Below are 22,712 nucleotides of genomic sequence, written 5' to 3' on the forward strand. Positions count from 1 at the left end.
CACTTTGAGAAATCAGTGTCTTCTCTTTCCAGCCAGATTATAAACTCTTAAGAACAGGTTCCACATCTTATAATATGCCTCTTATCCATCAGTGCTAAGCCTGTAATGAAAAGTACAGTGTTTGGCACATAATTGATACTCAATAAATGCTTATTGCTAAAGGAAGATCATTCGTGTGACCTTTGCCAACCATACCCCAAAATAATGATCCAGAACCAGCTAGTCAAAAGCATCTTTTGAAGGAGCATAGAGTATAGAGTAACAGTATAGCCTCTTATTTTTTCCGCTTGCTCTGCATTCTTGTTAGATCATGGCTCCAGGTATTAAAATTATGTGCACCTGATACCTTGTACCTTCCAGGCAATTATCATCATTTTGTTTTACTATGTAAGCTTTCTGAGAGCAGAGCTTCTATTTAATTTAGCACAATGTCATATGTGTTTGAGTCATTAATTAGTAAGTGACTTATTTGATAAAAATGACAAAAAGGGGGTAAAATCCCCAAATATTAGATACAATCTAACACATCAGCATTCTTAATAATTACATTGAAAATTCCAGAGATCATTAAGAAAATACTAATAACAGAGATATTACTGGATAAAAAGATCTATTCCTTAATTCATTTGTTTATTTCAGTCATTTGATAACAATAAGAAAGTGATTGATCGCCAATGATTGTGGCCCCTAGGTTCTTGGTTACTAGTTTGATTTCAGAATCAGAACTTGTAAATTCTATTTTAATACTTCTAAAGAAACTACTCAACTAGATTAATTCTCTTATCTGAAAACTGAGTTCCTCTGTTTCCTACAGACTGTTGTTCTCAAACTTTAGCATGCCTTGGAATCACCTGCAGGGTTTGTTAAACTGTGGCTCATTGGGGCTCACTTCAGAGTCCCTGACTGAGAGATGTGAAACGGAACCAGAGAAATTGCAGTTCTAACAAGTTCCTGGGCGATGCTAATACTGCTTGGCCTGGGGACCACCCTTTGAGGACCTTTGATCTAGGAAATCCGGTCACAGGTAGCAGACAAAAAGTCAGCTGCCCACCTTATGAGATTAAAATGGTAAAATACAGAAAATGCAGAAAAGAAGAAAAGCACATGAGGAAGAGTAGAAAACTCACAACAAAGGCCTGGAGCTGCCCTCTTGATACTTACTATTTACACTAGAAGAACCCGCCTGTCTTTGTTCCCTCTTCCCTTCTCTGTTCATTTCCTCATTCCAACCAGATTGAAGGCAGGTATATATCGCACATGCAGATCTACCCTCTTTATTGACCTTGCCACAAAGAAGGCATATTCAATAGATACTGTTAAACGATTGATCTAGAAGTCGAAGTCATGTTTGCCTTTATAGTTTTTATTTTTTTTAAAATTTAACAGATCGCCCATAGTCCCACCAGTTTGTTCATATTGACCTGCTGAATAAAATGATGTCGGAGGTATTGGAGACAAATTCATTTGGAGTTTCTCAGCTAGATTTGTTTCTTTCTGATTTCAACATATCCTTAGTTTTGGTGTTTTTAAAAATATTCTTTTCCTCCTCATCTTTCTTTTTCCTATTTGGTTCTTACATTTTATTTAATATAGCAGTTTTTGGTCTACTTGTAGTTCTTTTATTGTAAGCTTATTTACATCTTTTTGTGAAGAAGAAGACACTTATTTAATATCAAGGATGTATATGTAGAATAAATATAATCTTTCTATGTTATGTTCGCATATATGCATATATTTAATACATAACGAAGGAGGAAGTACCAGTATTGAAAATCTTACCTCCAGTGGTGTCAGACTGAAGCCAGTGTCAAGGATAATGTATCACATTTAGTTTAGTAATGTGAGTGGTTTAAACAGTTGAAAAAGTTGACAGAGGAAGTCAGGAGAGAAAAAAACATAAACCAAAAAACAGCCCTGTGCCTTGCTATTGGTGAATTGAAAATCAGATTGGCTGTTTATAAATGAAAAGCCAAAGCCTTCAGTCTGTTGGCAACTCTCATAACGTGACCCCCAAAAAATGTGTTTGCAGGGTTGGTGATCTCATCATTGTAGAGGAAAAAAAGACTCAGAAATTTCGATTACTTTTCTATAGTCATTTTTTATAGCAAATCTGCCTTTTTAGTAACATGATAAAACTGACTAGATACTTAAAATAAATATACAAAATAAGTTATTTAAATTAAAAAGCAACACACCAAACTATATCCTAACAAGTGCCATACTAACAGAGGTAGACTAACAAGAAGAAATTGCCTAAAGATTACCAAATGGTGGGGAGAACTAAATTTAAAATCATTTGGAATCCCTTTCTTAGACATACTGATAATTACTTGTGTTTTCCTGTTTATTTATTTATGTTTCACTTCTATTTTTTTTTCACTTTCTAAAAATGTGATGTACTTACAATACAGTTCACTCTTTTTGTGTACAGTTCTATATGCAAACAATTGTGTAATCACTACCACCTTTAAGATACTGGAACAGCTTGTTGCCTCAAACCTTTCCCTCAGGCTGCCCCACTGTAATCACCCCTCCCACATCTCCAGGTCTTGGCATTCACTGATTTTTTTTCTGTTCCTATTTTACCTTTTCCAGAATGTCACACGAATGAAATCATACAGTTTGCAACCTTTTAATCTTGACATTTTTTACTTAGCAACGCATTGGGATTCTTTCATGTTGTCATATTGGTAGTTTCTTCATTTTTATTTATCTATCTATCTATTTATTTATTTATTATTATTATTTTGCATTCTAAGATGTTGTTGCGGAGCAGTTGTAGGGGAAGAGGAGAGAGGAAGGGAGAAGGAGATAGTGTGAAAGGAGGAGGAAGTAGTGGCATGATCGAGGCTCCTGGCACCACCCTTATTCTGGCAGGGAAACCCACGGGGTTTCTAGCAGCAGCTTGGTGGTTGTGAATGGGCTGGGTGTAGATGTTGGGATGTGTAGCTGAGGCCCTCGGTCCCCCACCACCCTGACTTAAGAGCCCATGTGCTACCAGTGGCAGTTCGGTGGTCATTGCTGGGCTGGCTACAGACATTGGGTGGGTGTGGCTGAGACCCTAGTACCCCCTCCACCATGGATTGGGAGCTTGAGTTATTTCTGGCTGTGGCTGGTGGTCATTGCTGGGTTGGGTGCGGACATTGGGAGGCATGGCTCAGGCACTTGGCCCCTCACTGCGCTGGCTCGGGAGCCCAGGGCACTCCTGGCAGCAGTTCAGTGGTCATTGCTGGGCTGGGCATGGATGTTGGGGGGGCATGGCTGAGGCCCTCAGCTTGGGGTCTAGAGCACTTCTGGCAGTGGCCTGGTGGTCGACACTGGGCTAGATGTGGTCGTCAAGGGGGCATGGCTGAGGCCCTTTGCCCTCTACCCATGCCAGCTTGGGAGTCCAAGGGTCTTCTGGTTTTTCTAGGTTTTATAGGTATTTGGTGGTGTTCAACCCTTACCACTTAATATCAGAACCTTATCTCTGATCTGTGGGGTTTTTGTTTTCTCTTTCATTTTTGTGTTTGATTATTTGCTGTTCCCACCACTTAAACTCTGCACTGGAACTAATTTGTTGTCCTTTGCTTACTTCTAAAATTGGGAAATTTCCTAAGGGACCCAGCACTTGAGCCTTGTGATTGAGTTAAATAAATTGCTGCTTTGCTGCTGATTCTCTGAGGAAGGATTTTTTGCAGCTCAGGTTTTAACTGTTGACCTTGTAAGCACTTCCAGGTCTTATGAGGTCCAGAACACCTGCGTTGTGTGGAAACTCTCCTTTGGGCCTGAGTCTTTTCAGCAGACTGCACCTCCTGCAGTTCTATATTCCTGACCAGTCTACGCTGAATGGGCTTGTGCTGATTGGAACGCAGATCAGCTGGTCGTCTTGCTGGTATGGGGAACCAAGAGGAGCCACCAAGGCCCTCTTCTCCCCTGCAGCCTCCAAGCAACTTCATCTGAAGGGCACACCTGTGGCATTTGCCAGCTCTTGCTCTGTGTACTCACCAGGGCCAGCCTGGAAGCAGCCGGGGCTGGAAATGGTTGGAGTGGCTCTTTCTTTCTCTCACTGTGGTATCTGCCGCCTTCATGAACTCTGTAGGTCTCTCTTCCTCTTCCCCTAAGCTCTACTGTCCCCAGCTTGGCTGTTGTTGCTTTTTAATAGTTGTCTCCTTTATTTATTTAAATTTCCTTTTCCTCTTCTTGTCTTTACACTTTCCCAGGAAGGCAATATGACTATGCATGTAAACCAACATGACCTCATTAGATGTCAAAAAAGTGCTTTAAAATTGGCAATAATGAAAAGCATTCCACACTTTTCTGTTCCCTGTCTTCTTTTTCAGATACTTTGCTCTCTCATTCTCCTCAACACACTAGACAGTCCTCCTGCCCGAGGCTACTTGCTTGTTTTCCACCTTAACTTATCTCTGGGCCTTCTCCCCGTATAGCCGTTATCACCCATCATGGTCCATCTGGCTCAATCATTTCTCTGAAGATTTCATCTACTCCTCCAACAGCAGCTTGCACACACTTCTGCTAACACCTTGATCTCTGCATTCTACTTGATACAGTACTTATTTTTATAGTTCACCTCCAGTAGACTAAGCTCTTTTAGGAAAGGAGTAACTTGATCCTTTCTGAAACCTCCATTTCTAAAACAGTGCCTAGCATATGGCAGGTACAGTACACACTTGAGGAGGTCAGGGAGGCAGGGATGAGTTTGTCTTACTTCTGTGCCTTACTTAGACTGCTCAGTTTGGGTTTCTGTTTAAAAGTACATTTCCTCTAAAATGTATAAGCCAAAAATAGTTATAATAATCATTTGTTCCTATGCATTATACTCAACATTTCACTGTGCATAGTTTATCATAGAATAATGTAAACTAATGATTCTAAGCAACATTTCTGGTAAATTCACTGATTTTTAGCATGTGTTTGTGATTATAAATAAATATTTATATTTTAATGGTTGTCATGGAAACCCATTTATGTAGAAGAATGTTATTTTATCAATTATATCTTCTAGGTATAAAAAAGTACCAAAAAATATGTTGGCCATGTAAAATTCCCAATTTCCCCCTCCTTCTTAAGAGTAGTGTTATTTTCCAAATGAACATATAGGATAAATTATTAAGCCCTTTGGATATTTAAGGTAAAAAAAAAAAAAATGCAGAATTGTGAAAATCCCCAAATCAGATATTGAATGTCAACAGTAACTGCTTTCGCAGTTTTTAAACCTCCACATTCATCTTGACTGATTTGTGCTCAGATGGGGATGGGGAGTATTATCTGAATACTTAAACACTGGATATATTGTAGATAATTACAGAAAAAAATTGGGCCAATGACCTTTATGAAAATTTCCCCTAACAATTTCAGGTGTCCTGTTTCAGAACATTGAAAATGACTGTGAGGTAAATGAAGCCCATTTGGGCTGCTTTACTCCCCCACAAACCTTAGTGCCATCTATAGCAAATTTTTATTTAGTTAGGAGATTTGGGACTTTTTGTTTGCCTGAGAAGTGCAGTTATGATTCTAGATAACTCCAAAGAGAGTTTTGCAAAATCCAGTTCTATGGCACATCTCTTTTGATTTTTCTAGCCCTTTACTTTTAACAAATTAACAATGAAACAAAAACAAAAAACAAAATCCTCAATATTCATATTCATATGAGCCAATTTCAGTTGGCCATAATATTTATTATCTTGAAGTGTTTAATATTGGGGCAAAATTTTGCAGGTATTAGGACTCGCCCCACAATTATTCTAGAGTAAGAGAGCAAACTGAAGGGGCGGGGGGGGCGGGGAAGGAGTGTGTGGAGCACAGGTGCATGTGCGTATGTATAGGAGACAGACAGAGAGAGAAAGAGAGAGAAGAGAGAATATGCATCATATGCAGGTGGGGGTAGAGGGGACAGTGGGTGGGATTGCAGGAAGAGATGGAAACAATGTTTCTTTAGTAGACCCTCAAGTTTTATCTTTGAATATCTAGGAGTTTCTCCTCATTGAGCATTGAACTAATGAATAGTATCAGTAAAGAAATGTGTCAGACCTGGTGGTTATATCAGGAGTTATGCAGGAAAATAGTAGTGAACCCTAGGATAATAAATAAGGGTAAGTTCAGCAAACATAACTAGAATGGCTGCACTGGTATAAATGGAATAATAAAATTCCTAGTCATATTTTGCCGTAAATAGAGGTTTGGGAATTTGTCATTCACCTTATTTAAAATTCAGAAAATATTAAAGGTACAGGGTTCTCTCATTACAGAAATAATAGAATTCCAGCTATTACTGAGTTACGGTCATTTAAATGGCTATAGCCTGCATTATATCAATAAGTGGAACATCTGTATGAAATGTCCACCTGCTGATCTACTACCCCCACTCTGTGCACATTTCAATGAACCGCACTTAATCATTTTAAGACTTCTTCTAATGAAGCCTTATCTAGATTAACATTTTAAGCACAAATACTTTTAGGCATTAAAACTCACACACTAAATGAAATTGCATTGTCTTGTTTACCCTTGTTGATTAATAAGCAATCTGTTAACTGTTAGAACAGTCCAATTGTGGCAGTAGAGGAAATTAGTAATTTAGTGATGTTTGTGGATATAATCATCATTTCTCCTGAAGGCTTTGAATTAGAATATCACTTACATACTATCCGTAGGCAAAGAAAGGATATAATATTTTTAAACATGTGTACCCACTATTTTGCTTGAATCATTCAGCTTAGGGTCACTGCAGCAATACAAATGCTTCTGGGGGCAAAATGCTATTTTGACGTATGCATATTCTTCTTAGTGTGAGTGTCTATTACAAGAAACACAGCAACCAACAAATAATGCCGTAATAACCCAGTATCTAAATTTCTGTTTTCAGAACATTATTGCTTTGTTAATCAAGCTTTGGAAGAGAAATATTACTTATCTTTTTTTTTTTCCAGATAATAGATCTTCTGTATCAAAATTTATTTCAATCTTATTTAACTTATTCTTAGCCAGTGGAAAACTGAACTTTTTGCCTCCAAAGAATCTAGGAGTAAATTTGGAAACATTTTATTTCCTTTTGGAGGATTTTTCTATCTTTTGTGTTTCCTTTGACCTTGTATCAAAGCACATCAATCCATTTGGCATTCATATGACCTAAATGATTTATTTCATTAAGTTAGAAATTGTGAGTTTGTGTCAAAGTGGGACCCTATATTTCAGAGGGAGGAATCAGTGAAAATGAGTAAAGGAATGGGATGTAGCTAAATTCTTTAGCATTAGTTGGGTATGTGTAGGAGGCCTCCAGTCTAAAGGAGACCTAAGCGCCCTTCTTCTCCTACTGTGTGCATCACTGCAATTTGAAATTCTGGTGGAAGAGCGTGTTTCATGTTTTAGGGAACTCTGCCCTATAAATGTTCACAGATCGGTCTCTCTCTGTGTTGCAGTCCCTCTGCCGTGAAATCAAGCAGCGACGTCGAGGTGTGGCCTCCATTCTGCGATTATGCCAGCATCTTCTGGATGACCGGGAGACCTGCCATCTGAACGCCGACCACCAACCCATGCAGCTGATCATTGTAAATCTTGAAAGAAGGTGGGAAGCCATTGTCATGCAAGCCGTCCAGTGGCAATCTCGGCTACAAAAGAAGATGGGAAAGGAATCTGTGAGTGAGGTTTTTCTAAAAGCCTACTGGTCTCTCATTTTTTTCAGACAAACAAATAATTCTTTCAGAGCTTGGAAAATGTGTTCATCTTACAGGTGGTTTTGCTAACAAAAGGGGAGCTATCCACTAAATGAAACTCCATTTGTCATCACACAGATTTATTTGCCTTACTAAGGTATATTTCGGTGTATGTCATTGTCTTTTTAAAAAATCAAATGGGAATTTTTGCTTAACCTTACCAACCTAAGCCATTAATTTTTTAAATCATTCCTTTACCAATAATATTCATTAATCATACAATACCCCATGAATATTATGCTAGAAGGTGACTTAATACCTTAGAGCATATGGAACGATGTATATGCTATACAGATAATGCAATGAAATAAAGGATATTGTTTACCTTTCCCCTACATATCTGAGCTAACACTGTCTATTTGTATCCCAGCTCCCTGTTGTTACTTCTTAGAGCTCCCTCAGAGAGGGGTTACATTGCTGAGAATTGGCAAGTTTCTTCTTAGAGTTTTAATGCAGTGCTCAAGGTGGGGTAGTGATTCCTTTCAAGCATTTTCCAAATTGGGTACAGGTTCAAGCTATTGCTAGATAAAGGAAATAATATATGACTAGAAGTCATTTTATAATATAGAATGCATATTTGCCCAGAAAGCCTTCATGTCCTTTTTTTAAAAAAATGTTTTTTAAAAGATGACCGGTAAGGGGATCTTAACCCTTGGCTTGGTGTTGTCAGCACCACGCTCAGCCAGTGAGTGAACCGGCCATCCCTATATAGGATCCAAACTCATGGCCTTGGTGTTATCAGCACTGCACTCTCCCGAGTGAGCCACAGGATGGCCCAGCCTTCATGTCCTTAATGGAAAGAATTTATCAATAAAAAGATTGTATTCCCCAAATGGCCTTGAGTTTAGCATCTATTAGTTGAAGGAACAACTCTAATGCTTGACTTACATAAATTAAATATATACATACACACATAGAAAGGAAGGTTTTCCTTATATGTTGATAATGTCAGTTGTATGTTTTTGGAAAGTTCAGGATTCAAAATTGAAAAATCAAACATAAAAATCTTGCCACTGAAAAATGGTTTCCTCCTACGAATTTTAATTTTAACAAAGCCTCAATATTTGCTTTCTGATGTGTTTGGCATTAGGGACTGGGAACAGAAGGGACAGTGAATCAGTAAGCCGTATTCTTTTTCATCTGCAGCTATGTTGGGTTGAGGGGGTGATTTTATCCTCAACAGTTCTGTTTAATTGTTTCGAGCTAAAGTTGTTAAATTTCTTAAGACTTCCAAGTTATTACTAGTAATCAGATTCTACATGATTAGATGTCTTTCTTGAAATGACCTTTTTGTTGTGAAGCTATTTAGCTGGCAAATTTCCCCCCATTTTTTTTTCTTTTCTTTTCTTTTTTTTTTTTTTTTTTGAGAGTGCTTCAAAGGGCAGAAGGGGTTATTAATATTTCTTTCTATACTTTGAAGCCTGTAAGTGTGGTAGTGGCCATAATAAGACAACACAAACACCAACCACAGCAGGAAAAGTTTTGATTTTGGAAGAATTCAAACTGATTTGGAGGAGACAAAACTGGTTTTCTTTAAGGATTTAATTGAAATCATATTTTCAGGGATGATGGACTAGATCCCTAGATCATCATCCAGCAGACTATCAGACTAGATGTAGTCATTTTTATCATACTTCTCTAGTAAAGACAAGCCTTAGCTTTGAGAGAGCCTGTCTGCTTCTTAGAGGCTCGTTACTGCAGAAAGATAGATATACATTATAGATACAGAAAAGTCTCCCCTTTTCTTTAGGTTGGCTGCTGAAAGTAGGAAATAATGTCCTCTGTGCTAGAAAAATAAGCACACACACACACACACACACACACACACACACACACACACACACACACATAAATGTTGAACATCACTGTCAGGAAAGGCATAGAGTGGACTAATGCCGACAAGCACGATGAGCACAGGATACATCATTCAGTTGGAGATAGTTCTCTGCTTGGTCCTCTGGTCGCTATTGGTTGGGTGAGAGTCAAGTTGCTTTGATGGGCAAATGAGTATTCCACCAAAGTGGGAGGCTGCTTTTGCACACTAAGTGGTCTGTTTGCTTGTTCATCTTACGTCACCACCCCTATTCCATCTCCTGCTTTTGCATAGAGAATTTCATTGCTGTATTTCCAGGGCCTGGGACATACATGCATATAATAGATGTTAGATAAATATTTGCTGAATGAATTAGTATGTGCTTTTATTTTAAAAATTTTGTTTCATTCTGACATTTGGCTTGTACTATATATGTGTTAACTATTATATATATATATATATATATATAATATATATATATGCTAATTCTAAATCTCCACATTTGCACAAAGTGGCTTTGAGTGTCTTTATGTTTCCATAAGATATTTCACCTTCATACGAACACCAAGAAAATTATCTTTAAGCTTCTTCTTGTCTGATAAGGTCTCCCCAGACTCCAGATCTGTCCCCTCAACTCCAAGAGACGGCCAGCCTCTGTTAGGGAGGCCAAGGTGGCTAATGTTGCTACCAGGCAGAGTACCAGAGAGGAGAGGGCTACACAGCCAGGGAGCTCCGGACATGTATACAGGAATCCTCTCAAGTCTTCAGCAGAAGGAACCACCTGAAAGGATTAGAGGAAAAAACCTCTGGAGCTCACGTAGCATAGCTCTCTTTCCCATTGGTCACACTAGAAACCCTCATCGTTTACAGAACATATGATAGAGTACTCAGAAGAATTTTACCTTAGTAATGGGGCAAAATTAGACTAAATGCTGCTCTGATCTCACACAGAAAGCTTAAAAGCAAAATCTGAAAGGATCAAACTGTTTCAAAGTAATTTAACTGCATCCTAGGACAAAGCTCAAGAATATTTGTAGGAAATACTAGGGTCAAGGGTTTGGATCCCTGGACCAGCCAACCACCAAAAAAAAAAAAATAAAAAAAAAAAAGAATATTTGAACGGATACAGATACTCAGCATCCAACAAGGTAAAATTTACAGTGTCAGGCATCCAATCATGCAAAGAAGCGGGAAAACTCAGCTAATAAGGAGAAAAATATTAATCACCATGAACAGATACAAAAATGGCACAACTATAGAATTAGTAGACAAAAACATTAAAAGTTATTATACCTGCATTCCATATGTACAAAAAGCTAGAAAAAATATTGAGCATATTAAGCAGAGATACTGAAGATATCTATCTGAAATCAAACTTCTAAAAATAAAAACTGTAATCATTGAAATGAAAAATACACTGGATGGGATTAACAACCAATTAGAAATCACAGAAGAAATAATTAATAAACCTGAAAACAGCAATAGAAACTGTTCAAAATGATACAGAAAAAAAAAAAAAAAGACAAAATAAAAACAAGGCATATGTGAGCTGTGAGATAACTTCAATCAGCCTAAAATGTATGCAGTTGGAATCCCTAAAATGAAGGGAGGACAAACAATTTTTGAAAAGATAAAATAAAATAAAATTTCCAAATTTGATTAAACTCACAGATCCAAGAACTTAAACAAACCTCAAGCACAATAAGCATGAAGAAAACTACACCAACAAAAATCATAATCAAACTGATTAAAACCAATTATAAGAGAATATCTTCAAAGCATCCAGAGGAAAAAAGATATATTATATACAGAATAATGCCAAGGGTTATAATAGCAGACTTCTTGTCAGAAATAGTGCAACTCAGAAGACAGTGCAACAACAGTATCTTTAAAGTATTGAAAGAAAATAACTTAACCCAGAATTCCATACACAGAGACAATATCATTCAAAAAGGAAGACAAAAATAAGGAATTTTTATACATCAAAAGCTGAGAATATTTATCACCAGCAGAACTGTTACAAGAAATGTTAAGGGAAATCCTTCAACCAAGAGGAAAATGATATCAGATGGAAACTTGGATCTGTACAAAGAAATGAAGAAAACTGGAAATGGTAACTATATGGGTTAATGTGAAATATTTTTCTCATATTATTTAAATCTCTTTAAATGGTAACAGGCTGTTTAAATCAAGACAATAACATTGTATTGTGGGATTTATAACATATGTAGAAGTAAAATAAATGAAAATAGTGTCATAAAGGCCAGGAAGCAAGAAATGGAACCATACTTCATATGGTTTTTATTCTATAGGAAGTGGTATAGTACCATTTAAAGGTAGATGGTGATAAGAAGATGTATATTATAATCCTTTAAAAACACAACAAAAAGCTGTAACTAGTAGGCCAACAAAGGAAATGGAATAGAATCATTAAAAAAATTAAAAAACTGGTTAGCTCAGTTGGTTAGAGTACAGCCTATAACACCAAGGTCAAAGGTTCAGGTCCCTGTACCAGGAAGACACACACACAAAAATAATAATAATAATAATAATAATAATAGTAAAAAAAAGCAGAATTAAACAAACAAACAAACAAACAAAACCACACAATCCAGGAGAAGAAGAAGGCAAATAACAGATGTAACAAACAGAAAAATAGCACAATGGAAGATTTAAACCAACTGCATCAATAATCCTGTCAAATGAAAATGGACTAACAGCCCCAACTGAAAGTCAGTAATTGCCGGATTAGGTGAAAAAAACAAGACTGAAATATGTATTGCCTATAAGAAATCCACTTTAAATATAAAGACACAATAAATGAAAAGTAAAGGGATGGAAAATATATATTAAGCTAACACTAATCAAATGAGAATTGGAGCAGCAATATTAATATTAAATAAAGTAGATTCCAGAACAAAGAATGTTACAAATTATAAAGAAGGACATTTCTTAATGATAAAGGTACTAATTAATCAAGAGGACATAACATTGCTAAATATTTGTGCTCTGAAACAGAGCTTACAAATCCATGAAACAAAAACTAATAGGACTGTGAGGAGACAAGAAAAACAGATAATTTGGGGTAGAGATTCCAACACTGTTTCTCAATAACTGATATCACTAGAAAATCAGTAAGAATATAAAAGACTCGAATGACACTATAGACCAACTTTGCCAAACTGACATTTAAAACACTCCATCTGAAGCTTTTATCAAAAAGACAAGAGACAACAAGTGTTGGTGAGGGTGTGAAGAAAAGGGAAACCTTAGGCACTGTTGGTGGGAATGTAGATTGGTGCAGCTGCTGTGGGAAACTGTGGAGATTCCTAAAGAAATTAAAAATAGAACTACCATATCACACAGCAATCCCTCTTATGGGTATATACCCAAAGGAAATGAAATCATCACCTTTTAAAGATGCATGCACTCCTATGTTCATTGCAGCATTATTCACCATAGCCAAGTTATGGAAACAACTGAAGCGTCTGTTGATGGATGAGTGGAAGAAAAAATTGTGGTCATATAGACGTATGTATATAGTAGTATTCAGCCTTAAAAAAAAAGAAGATCCTGCCATTTGTGACAACATGGATGAACCTAGAGAACATTATGCTGAGTAAAATAAGCCAGACACAGAAAGAAAAATACTACATGATCTCATTTATATGTGGAACATTAAAAAAAAAAAAGGAATACATGGAAACAGAGAGTACGACAGTGGTTGCCAGGGGTGGGGGACAGGGGAAATGGGAAGATGTAGGTCAAAGTGTACAAAGTTGCAGTTATGGCAGGGTGAATGAGTCTAGAGATCTAATGTACAACATGATGACCATAGTTAGTAATACTGTATAATACACTGGAAATTTATTGAGTAAATTTTTGATACTCTTACTGCAAAAGAATAAAAGAAAGGTAATTATGTGAGATGATGGAAAGGTAAATTTGCTTGACTGTAGTAGTCACTCCACTACGTATACCAAAACATGTTACACACCTTAAATATAGATAGACAGACATATAGCTCAATCACACCATCCAATAGCAGAATGTACGTTCTTTTCAAGTGCACACAGAACATTTACCAAAACTGATTCTCTTCTGAGCCACAAAACAAGTCTGAAATTTGAAATAATTTATATCACACAAAGTATGTTTTCTGACTATGAAGGAATTAGTTTGGAAATAAATAATACAAATATATCTGAAAAATCCTCTAATACATGGAAACCAAATAACACAATTACGAATCATGGGTCAAAGAAGAAAAAGGAAATTAGAAAGTATATGAGCTGAATAGAAACAGAAAAAATGTTAAAATTTGTGAGATGCCACTAAAACAATGATTTTAGCTTTCACCTTATGAAATTAGAAAATTAAATAGAAAACAAAAGAGGATAATAAGGAGCAGAAATCAAAGGAATAGAAAACAAAAATATTCAAGAAAGCCTGCCCATTTACAATAGCCACCAAAAAAGTAAAATACTTAGGAATTGAGTTAACCAAGGAGGTGAAAAATCTCTATAATGAGGACTACAAACCACTGCTGAGAGAAATTAGAGAGAATACAAGAAGATGGAAAGATATCCCATGCTCTTGGATTGGAAGAATCAACATAGTAAAAATGTCCATACTACCCAAAGTGATATACAAATTCAATGCAATCCCCATCAAAATTCCAAAGACATTTTTCTCACAAATGGAAAAAACTATCCAGACATTTATATGGAACAATAAAAGACCACGCATAGCCAAAGCAATGCTGAGCAAAAAAAAAAAAAAAAGCTGGAGGCATAACACTACCTGACTTTAAGCTATAATACAAAGCTATAATAACCAAAACAGTATGGTACTGACATAAAAACAGACACACTGACCAATGGAATAGAATAGAGAATCCAGAAATCAACCCACACACTTACTGCCATCTGATCTTTGACAAAGGCACCAAGCCTATTCACTGGGGAAGGGACTGCCTCTTCAGCAAATGGTGCTGGGATAACTGGATATCCATATGCAGGAGAATGAAACTAGATCCATACCTCTCACCATATACTAAAATCAACTCAAAATGGATTAAGGATTTAAATATACACCCTGAAACAATAAAACTTCTTAAAGAAAACATAGGAGAAACACTTCAGGAAATAGGACTGGACACAGACTTCATGAATACGACCCCAAAAGCACGGGCAACCAAAGGAAAATTAAACAAATGGGATTATATCAAACTAAAAAGCTTCTGCACAGCAAAAGAAACAATTAACAGAGTTAAAAGACAACCAACAGAGTGGGAGAAAATATTTGCAAAATATACATCTGACAAAGGATTAATATCCAGAATATATAAGGAACTCAAACAACTTTACAAGAAGAAAACAAGCAACCCAATTAAAAAATGGGCAAAAGAGCTAAGCAGGCATTTCTCTAAGGAAGATATCCAAATGGCCAACAGACATATGAAAGAATGCTCCACATCACTCAGCATCCGGGAAATGCAAATCAAAACCACACTGAGATACCATCTAACCCCAGTTAGGATGGCTAAAATCCAAAAGACCCTGAACGATAAATGCTGGCAAGGTTGCGGAGAAAAAGGAACTCTCATACATTGTTGGTGGGACTGCAAAATGGTGCAGCCTCTATGGAAAATGGTATGGACGTTCCTCAAACAATTGCAGATAGATCTACCATACGACCCAGCTATCCCACTGTTGGGAATATACCCAGAGGAATGGAAATCATCAAGTCGAAGGTATACCTGTTCCCCAATGTTTATCGCAGCACTCTTTACAATAGCCAAGAGTTGGAACCAGCCCAAATGTCCATCATCAGATGAGTGGATACGGAAAATGTGGTACATCTACACAATGGAATACTACTCAGCTATAAAAACGAATGAAATACTGCCATTTGCACCAACATGGATGGACCTTGAGAGAATTATATTAAGTGAAACAAGTCAGGCACAGAAAGAGAAATACCACATGTTCTCACTTATTGGTGGGAGCTAAAAATTAATATATAAATTCACACACACACCCACACACACACACACACAAAAAAATAACCGAGGGGGGGGAAGAAGATATAACAACCACAATTACTTGAAGTTGATATGACAAGCAAACAGAAAAGACATTGTTGGGGGGGAGGCGGGAGGGAGGTTTTGGTGATGGGGAGCAATAATCAGCCACAATGTATATCGACAAAATAAAAATTAAAAAAAAAAAAAAGAAAACAAAAATATAACAGAAAATAATCAATGAAATGAAAAGCTGTGTTTTTTTTTTTTTGAGATTAATGAAATTGATAAACCTCTAGCCAGATCAATTAAGGAAATACAGAAGAAATAAATTATCAGTATCAGGAATAAGAGACAGAAATCACTACAGATTCTACTAATATAAAAGACTGTAGTGGCTGGCCAATTGGTTCAGTTGGTACAGTGCAGCCTTGTAACGCCAAGGTCAAGGGTTCAGATACCCATACCGGCCACCTGCCAAAAAAAAAATAAGAAAGATACAGGCTGGCCAGTTGGCTCAGTTGGTTAGAGCACAGACTTATAAAACCAAGGTGGTGAATTTGAATCCCGGTACTGGCCAGTTGCTTCCCCGCCCCCCACCAAGAAAGCAGGAAAAGACTGTAAAGAGAAGATTATGGATAATTTTATATCTACTAAATAAATTGCACTATTAGTTTAAAACCAACTCACAAAGAAAATTTTAGGCCCAGATGGCTTTATGGGTGAATTCTACCAAACATTCAAGGAATAAATAATGCTAATTTTATGCAAAGTCTTTTAGAAAATTGAAAAGAAAGAAATATTTTCTATTCTTGTTCTCTGCGCAAGCATTACCCAGATACCAAAACCATACAAAGACAATTTAAGAAACTACAGACTGATGTCCCTTATAAATAAAGACAAAAAGATTCTTAAAATTTTATTAAACAAAATCAACAGAATATAAAATAAATAATACATCATGATCATGTGAGGTTTATCCTAGAAATGCAAAGTTATTTTAATATTTGAAAAAAAATTAATGTAATTCACCATATTTACAGACTAAGAAAGGAAAACCATATGATCATTCCAAAGGATACTGAAAAAGCATTTGGCAAAATTTAGCATCCTTCCTGATACAAACTCTCGGAAATCTAAAAATAAAATAACATTCTCAACTTAATAAAGCATATCTACAAATATTCTACAGTTAACATCACACTCAATGGTAAAAGACCAAATGCTTTTTTCCTAAGATTTGGAATAAGGCGAAGATACACACTTTCACCATTTCTATTCAACATTGCACTGGAAAATTTAGGCAGAGCAAAAGAGCAAGAAAAAGGAATCAAAGATATGCCATTTGGAAATTAAGAAAATTATCTTTACTCACAGACTCCATGATCATCTATGTTGAAAATGCTACAGAATTTACAAAAAGATCCTAGAACTAATATGGGAATTTAACAAGGCTATAGGATACAAGATTAATATACAAACATCAACTATATTCTATGTATTATCCATGAACAATCAGAAATTAAAATTAAAAAACAGAGCTGTTCAGTTAACTCAGTTGGTAGAGCATTGTGCTGACAACACCAAGGTCAAGGGTTTGGATCCTCTTACTGGCCAGATGCTGAAACAAACAAACAAACAATAAACAAATAATTAAATAACAATACCATTTACAACAGCAGCAAAAACATGAAATGCTTAGGGATATATCTAAGCAAAAGATATGGAAGCACTGTATGCAAGAAGCTACAGAATATTGCTGAGAGAAATTAAATAATAACTAAATGAATTATTATCTATACCGTGTTCATGGATCAGAAGACACAATATTTTTAAGATATCAACTCACTGCAAATTTATCTATATAGCCAATGTAATTGCAATGAAAATCCCAGTGATTTTTTTTTTTGGTTGAAATTTATAAGCTAATTCTAAAATTCATTTGGAATTGCAATAGACCTAGAATAGACAAAACAATTTTGAGAATGATGAATAAAGTTGGAGTACTTACACCTCCTCTTAACAAGACTTATATATAATAAGGTTACAATAGTCAAAAAAGTATGGCATTGGTGCCAAGGTCAACAAATAATCCTGGAACAATAGAATATCCATATGCACGGGTGTGATACTGATCTATATAATGCACCATATATGAAAATGAAGTAAAAATGGGTCACTGACCCAAATGTAAAATGTAAAATATTTAGAAAAAAATCATAGGGTAAAATCTTTGTGATAGATATTTTCATGATCTTGATTATAGTGGTGATTTTGTGAGTGTATTCGTATATCAAAACATAAAATTGTACATTGCAATTTATTCTACACAGATTATACCTGTTAAAGCTATTTCTAAAAAAAACATGAGCACTTTCAAAATTTTACATGAACATATTCAGAATTTTAATTACAAAGGAGTTGATAGATTACCCTAAAGCCTGATGGTAAGCATCCTTACCTTGGAGTAAGTAATTGAAACTGGGCATTCCTATTCTGAAGGACCAAACAATGGTACTAATAGCTAACACATCCGGCACCATTCTAAGTGATTTACATTTAAGTCATTTAGGACTCTCAACACCGTATGATATAAGTACAGTACCATATTATCCTCTCAACTTCACAGAAGAAAAAAATTGAGGCAAAGAAAATCTCAGCAATTTGTCCAAAGTTACCCCACTAGTTTGTAACTGATCTGAAATTCAAACCTAGGAATTCTGACTCCAGAGTCAATGTCCTGAAAAACTGCCCCTCTAAGATGAAGCCTTCTTTAATATTAAGAATGGTGTGTATACAGCCACCTTCAAATCAAGTAAATGAGCAAGACTTTTATAAATACAAATTAAGCCAATTGTATTTGGAAATTAGGTGATTTCACGTTTCCAACATAATTTAGGAAATTATGGATCACATTTTTTTATTTTTATATGTGATATATGAAGTAGTTTTAATTGCCAAGAATTAACCATATCTAAATTGGCTAGGAAAAGCAGTCATTTCTAATGAGAACCTTAAGAAGAAAAAGGAGTAAGCATTTTCCTTTTCAAGGTACTAGAGAAAATAGAGAAGAGAGGATCTGGGCTGCCGTGTGAATTGGTAGCACTGATAGCTCATGGACATTTATTTAAACATTTTCGCTAAGTACATGAGACTTCTTATTAAATTCACATATGCTTCACAGAAACTCTTGACGATCGTGAAATTTGTAGTAAGAAAGCTGGTTTTCCAGCATTGATTTGTATATACCATAAATCAAATTTCTTTTTTCAAATGCCATGTCAAGAAATCTCTCTCTACTGGAAAGATTCAGTCCAGAATAGACCAGTTCCCTCAGAGGAATCCACAAAATTGCTAACACAAGAGTGTCATACATTGTGAGGAAATATGTTTCTCAGTTTTTAAATTTTTCTCATATTAATTTTGTTTGTTTAATTTTCTGACAAAGATCTCTCTAAAAAGCCAAGTGGTATGTTACAAGTGTCAGTCACCAAGAGAGTGGGGCTTTGGTGTTATTTTCTAGCAATACTGTGCATGTACTATATCCTAGTCGCTGTCTTACCATTTTTCGTGGTAACATTAACATACATTGTCTTATTTAGTTTTCAAAACAACTGCAGATGAAGAAACTAACTTTTTGAAAGATTAAGTAAATTCCTCAAGGTCATACAGCTAGTAGGTGGATGAAAATATGGATCCAGACATATTTTCCTCCAGGATGCTCTTTTAGCTCTTAGAGGATTTATTGATAAAAATTTCTTTCCTTTCTTCCCCTTAAAACTACTTTGTTTGGTTATCCTATCCTGTATTAATGATTTATATTGTTATTCTTCCTTTTTATTGTAAGCTACCTGGAATTCCTTTCTGAATTGAATAGAAGAAGAATCATATAAACAAATGTTAGCACAGTAATGTCTGTTAATATACTATTTTCCATTACTTTGTCAGTCCTAAGAAAATGTGCATGACATGTTAAAGATCTGAAGATTCAAGGTAGATTGGATTTAGTTAGAGAACACCATTTGGAAAGAAATCTAATGCTTCCCTCTACTGTTATCCATTGGCTCGTAAACAAAGAGTTGGGTTTTTCAGAAGAAATACATAGATGGAATTAAGTATTGGTATTATCTGGAAAAATTTAAAGCCAAACAATCAGAAATTACTGAATTAAAATAAATAAATAAATAAATAAAGCTTGAGAGGGAAGAAAACTTTCTGAAAAATTGAAATAAAAAATGAAATTTTAAATAACAAAGTTTGAATAATTGAATAATAAAGTTTAGATTTTTAACATGTATTTTTATGAATGAAATGCTTTGGATAAGGTTGTCATATATCATCATTTAGTATTTTTTACTTCAAAAGTATTTCTGAAAGTAATAGAATGAATTCTATGTAAAACTCTCTTGAGTTTACTATTGCAACTTTCTTGAATCCAAAGACAAAAATGAAGGGAAAAATGATCTGATAGTTAATATGTGTAAGCCTTAGCTGGACAAGTTATTTTCAAAGTGTTGCAAATATAAGGCCTTTGAGTGTTGACAGTGAATAAAGTCTGAGATTCTGCCATAAATATCCCTCTTTTGCCAGTCTTAAAAGATCTTTGTACACTACAACTCCTTCTCACAACTTTCCCAATTCAGATTCTTCTATTATCTGCACCATATGAACAGATGTTGTACCAGTTTGGAGATATTAAAACAAAATCAAGACATAAACTAATCAGTAAAAAAGACAGAAATTTTTCTTTACTTTCAGAAGTATGAGAATGCAATTTTTTTTTTTTTTTTTTGAAAAAAAAAAAAAACTGGTGAGGACATAGGGGTCAATCTCAGAAAATGAAACTGGTTTGACAAAATGTAATGTTACATTATGGATGATGTCCCCAAATAATGTCCTAAATCACTCCTAGAGTTTTGAGGAGAATGTCTAGGGGTCGTTCATGACAACTGAAGACACCATTGGCATTGAATGGGTAGGTCTAGGGAGACCACAATGCAGAGAACAACCCTGTACACAGAATTTTCCCACAAATGTCAGTAGCGTCCCCATTGGAAAACATTTTATTCTATAACCATTTCAGAGTACTCTTACTGTCATATTCACGCTGAGGACAGATCTGTCATAGTAGACATCTGTAACTTACTCAGGACAGCTCTGCTTAGCCCTGTTAGAGATCCAAACCTTCATCTGAAGAGCAAGAAAACTTTGTCCGTCCTATCTCTGTTTCCTCATCTAACTTTCATGTAAGGCCTCTGAATGGTCCTATCACTATTTTCCTCGGAAGGAGGAGAAGTTATCAGTACAAAATAAATCATTCTTGCATTTCAAACAAATGTTTTAAACAGAAATAATCTGGATTCCTTTGAAATATTTTTATTTCAGTGAGTGTGCCTTTGAATTTCAGGGTTTTTTTTACTTTTCACAGAAATATGTTTTTCCTTTTGCCCTGACACTACAAAGCTCTAGCATTGAAAATGCAATCTTGTGTCCAGAAAAGCCTTGCACATTTATTGGCCTTGAAAGTATGCAACACATCTAGCCACGTAATTGAAAATAATAAGGCCACGATAAATGGGATAGCCCCAGGGTAAAACACCCAAGGGATTCAATTGGTGTCACTTTGCATCAATGTCCATGCATCATGGTAATTGAGGTAACATAACCAATTACCACGTTTTAATTAGAGTTCTAAGAACTTGAGAAAATTTGCAATGAGACAGCTCACTTCAAAAAAGAAAAAAAGATAGAATTAAAGAAAAGAGGGAGAATCCCATACATTACATTACTCAAGCGTATTTCTTGCAAACAGAGGTTATATAAAGTGATGTTTTGTGAGTCTTTATTTCTAATACCTTTTCTGTCTCTCAGTCTTATTATTTGCTGATACATTTTGAGGAACCAAGTATTTTTAAAATGCTGTTTTGTGGCTAGGGTAACAGCAATTTCACCTTAATCTGACTGATGATTTTAGAAATTTATGACCAAAGAAATTCTCTAGAATGGGACCTTGGCTTATAATTTTATTTCCCACTTAGGTGTTTCTCACCATTATAACTTGGGGATTCATTCTAAGTTTTTAAGTCCGTGTCAGAACATAGTGACACATTATTAAATTACACATTTCTCTGGCTCTGGCTGCTAAACAAAAATAGACCTAGATCCTACACTCCCCCCCCCACCCCTCCCAATTAAAAGCAGAAAGAATTACTGCATTTAGAAAATAATTTTGAGTTGTAGCAATTATTTTTATAAGGCTAGAGTTTAAGTGAAAAACCTCCTGTAAAATTTTAGTGCTGCTACATAATCAAGTAATTATGTAATTACTTGTTCTTAATTACTTACAAGAGAGATGGTTGTTAAAAAAAATCTTTACACATGTCAAAAACAGCTCTCTTCTTTAGAGTATTTCTAGCCAAGCTTCAAATACGAAAAAGCTCTTTTAAAAGTGATCTCCAATAAATTTATTTTTCTTTCATAAATCTCTTGCCATTTTTCTTCAAGTGTATGAAACTGCATTATAGAGAGATCTACATGCCCTCCCTCCTGTTTCCACTTATAATAGCCAAAAAAGGAAGGAAGGGAGGAAGGAAAGAAGGAAAGATGGGAGGGAGGAAAGGGAGGAAAGGAAAGAAGGAAAGAAGGAAGGAAGGTGTCCTTAATGTGAAGATTTCCAGGAGACAGAGTAGATTTTCAAGGGAAGCTGAGGCACTTCCTTGAGTATTGCAGTAGAATATGGTGGCTAAGAGCTTGGGCCAGACTCTCCCACTTAGGAGCTGTGTGATCATGGAAAATTGCTGAACTTTTCTATGCCTCAGTTTCTTCATCTGTAAGATAGACATAACAATAATTCCTATTTCATAGTTATGTGAGGTTTAAATGAATTAATATGTAGAAAGTGTTTTGAACAGCTGCTGCCACATTGTCAATAAATGTTGGTTGCTATTATTTATATTATTGTAGGGACCAAATCTTATTTATCTTTGTAATTGTCTAGAAATAATACATTGCCTGGCATAGTAGGTAACTCATGTATTTTTGCCTAAGAAACACATGAACGAATGACGGAGAAATGAGTAGATGAGGAAATCCTGTCTTTAGTGATGGATTCCATGGCCGACATTACCATCCATTTTTCTCCTTTCCAGTGAGACTGGGCCAA

The 22,712-nt window shown here is 35.6% G+C and overlaps 1 protein-coding gene across 1 annotated transcript in view; it reads left to right on the top strand.

Moving 5' to 3' along the window:
* Positions 1-22,712, top strand: part of AKAP6 (A-kinase anchoring protein 6) — a 353,091-nt gene that overhangs the window by 299,801 nt on the left and 30,578 nt on the right. The window contains exon 15 of the mRNA XM_063090114.1: positions 7,419-7,634. Coding sequence (XP_062946184.1) covers positions 7,419-7,634 — 216 coding nt within the window. The remainder of the gene's footprint in view (positions 1-7,418; positions 7,635-22,712) is intronic.

This window comes from Cynocephalus volans, chromosome 3 (genome assembly GCF_027409185.1).
Source record: "Cynocephalus volans isolate mCynVol1 chromosome 3, mCynVol1.pri, whole genome shotgun sequence".
NCBI classification, from domain to species: domain Eukaryota; kingdom Metazoa; phylum Chordata; class Mammalia; order Dermoptera; family Cynocephalidae; genus Cynocephalus; species Cynocephalus volans.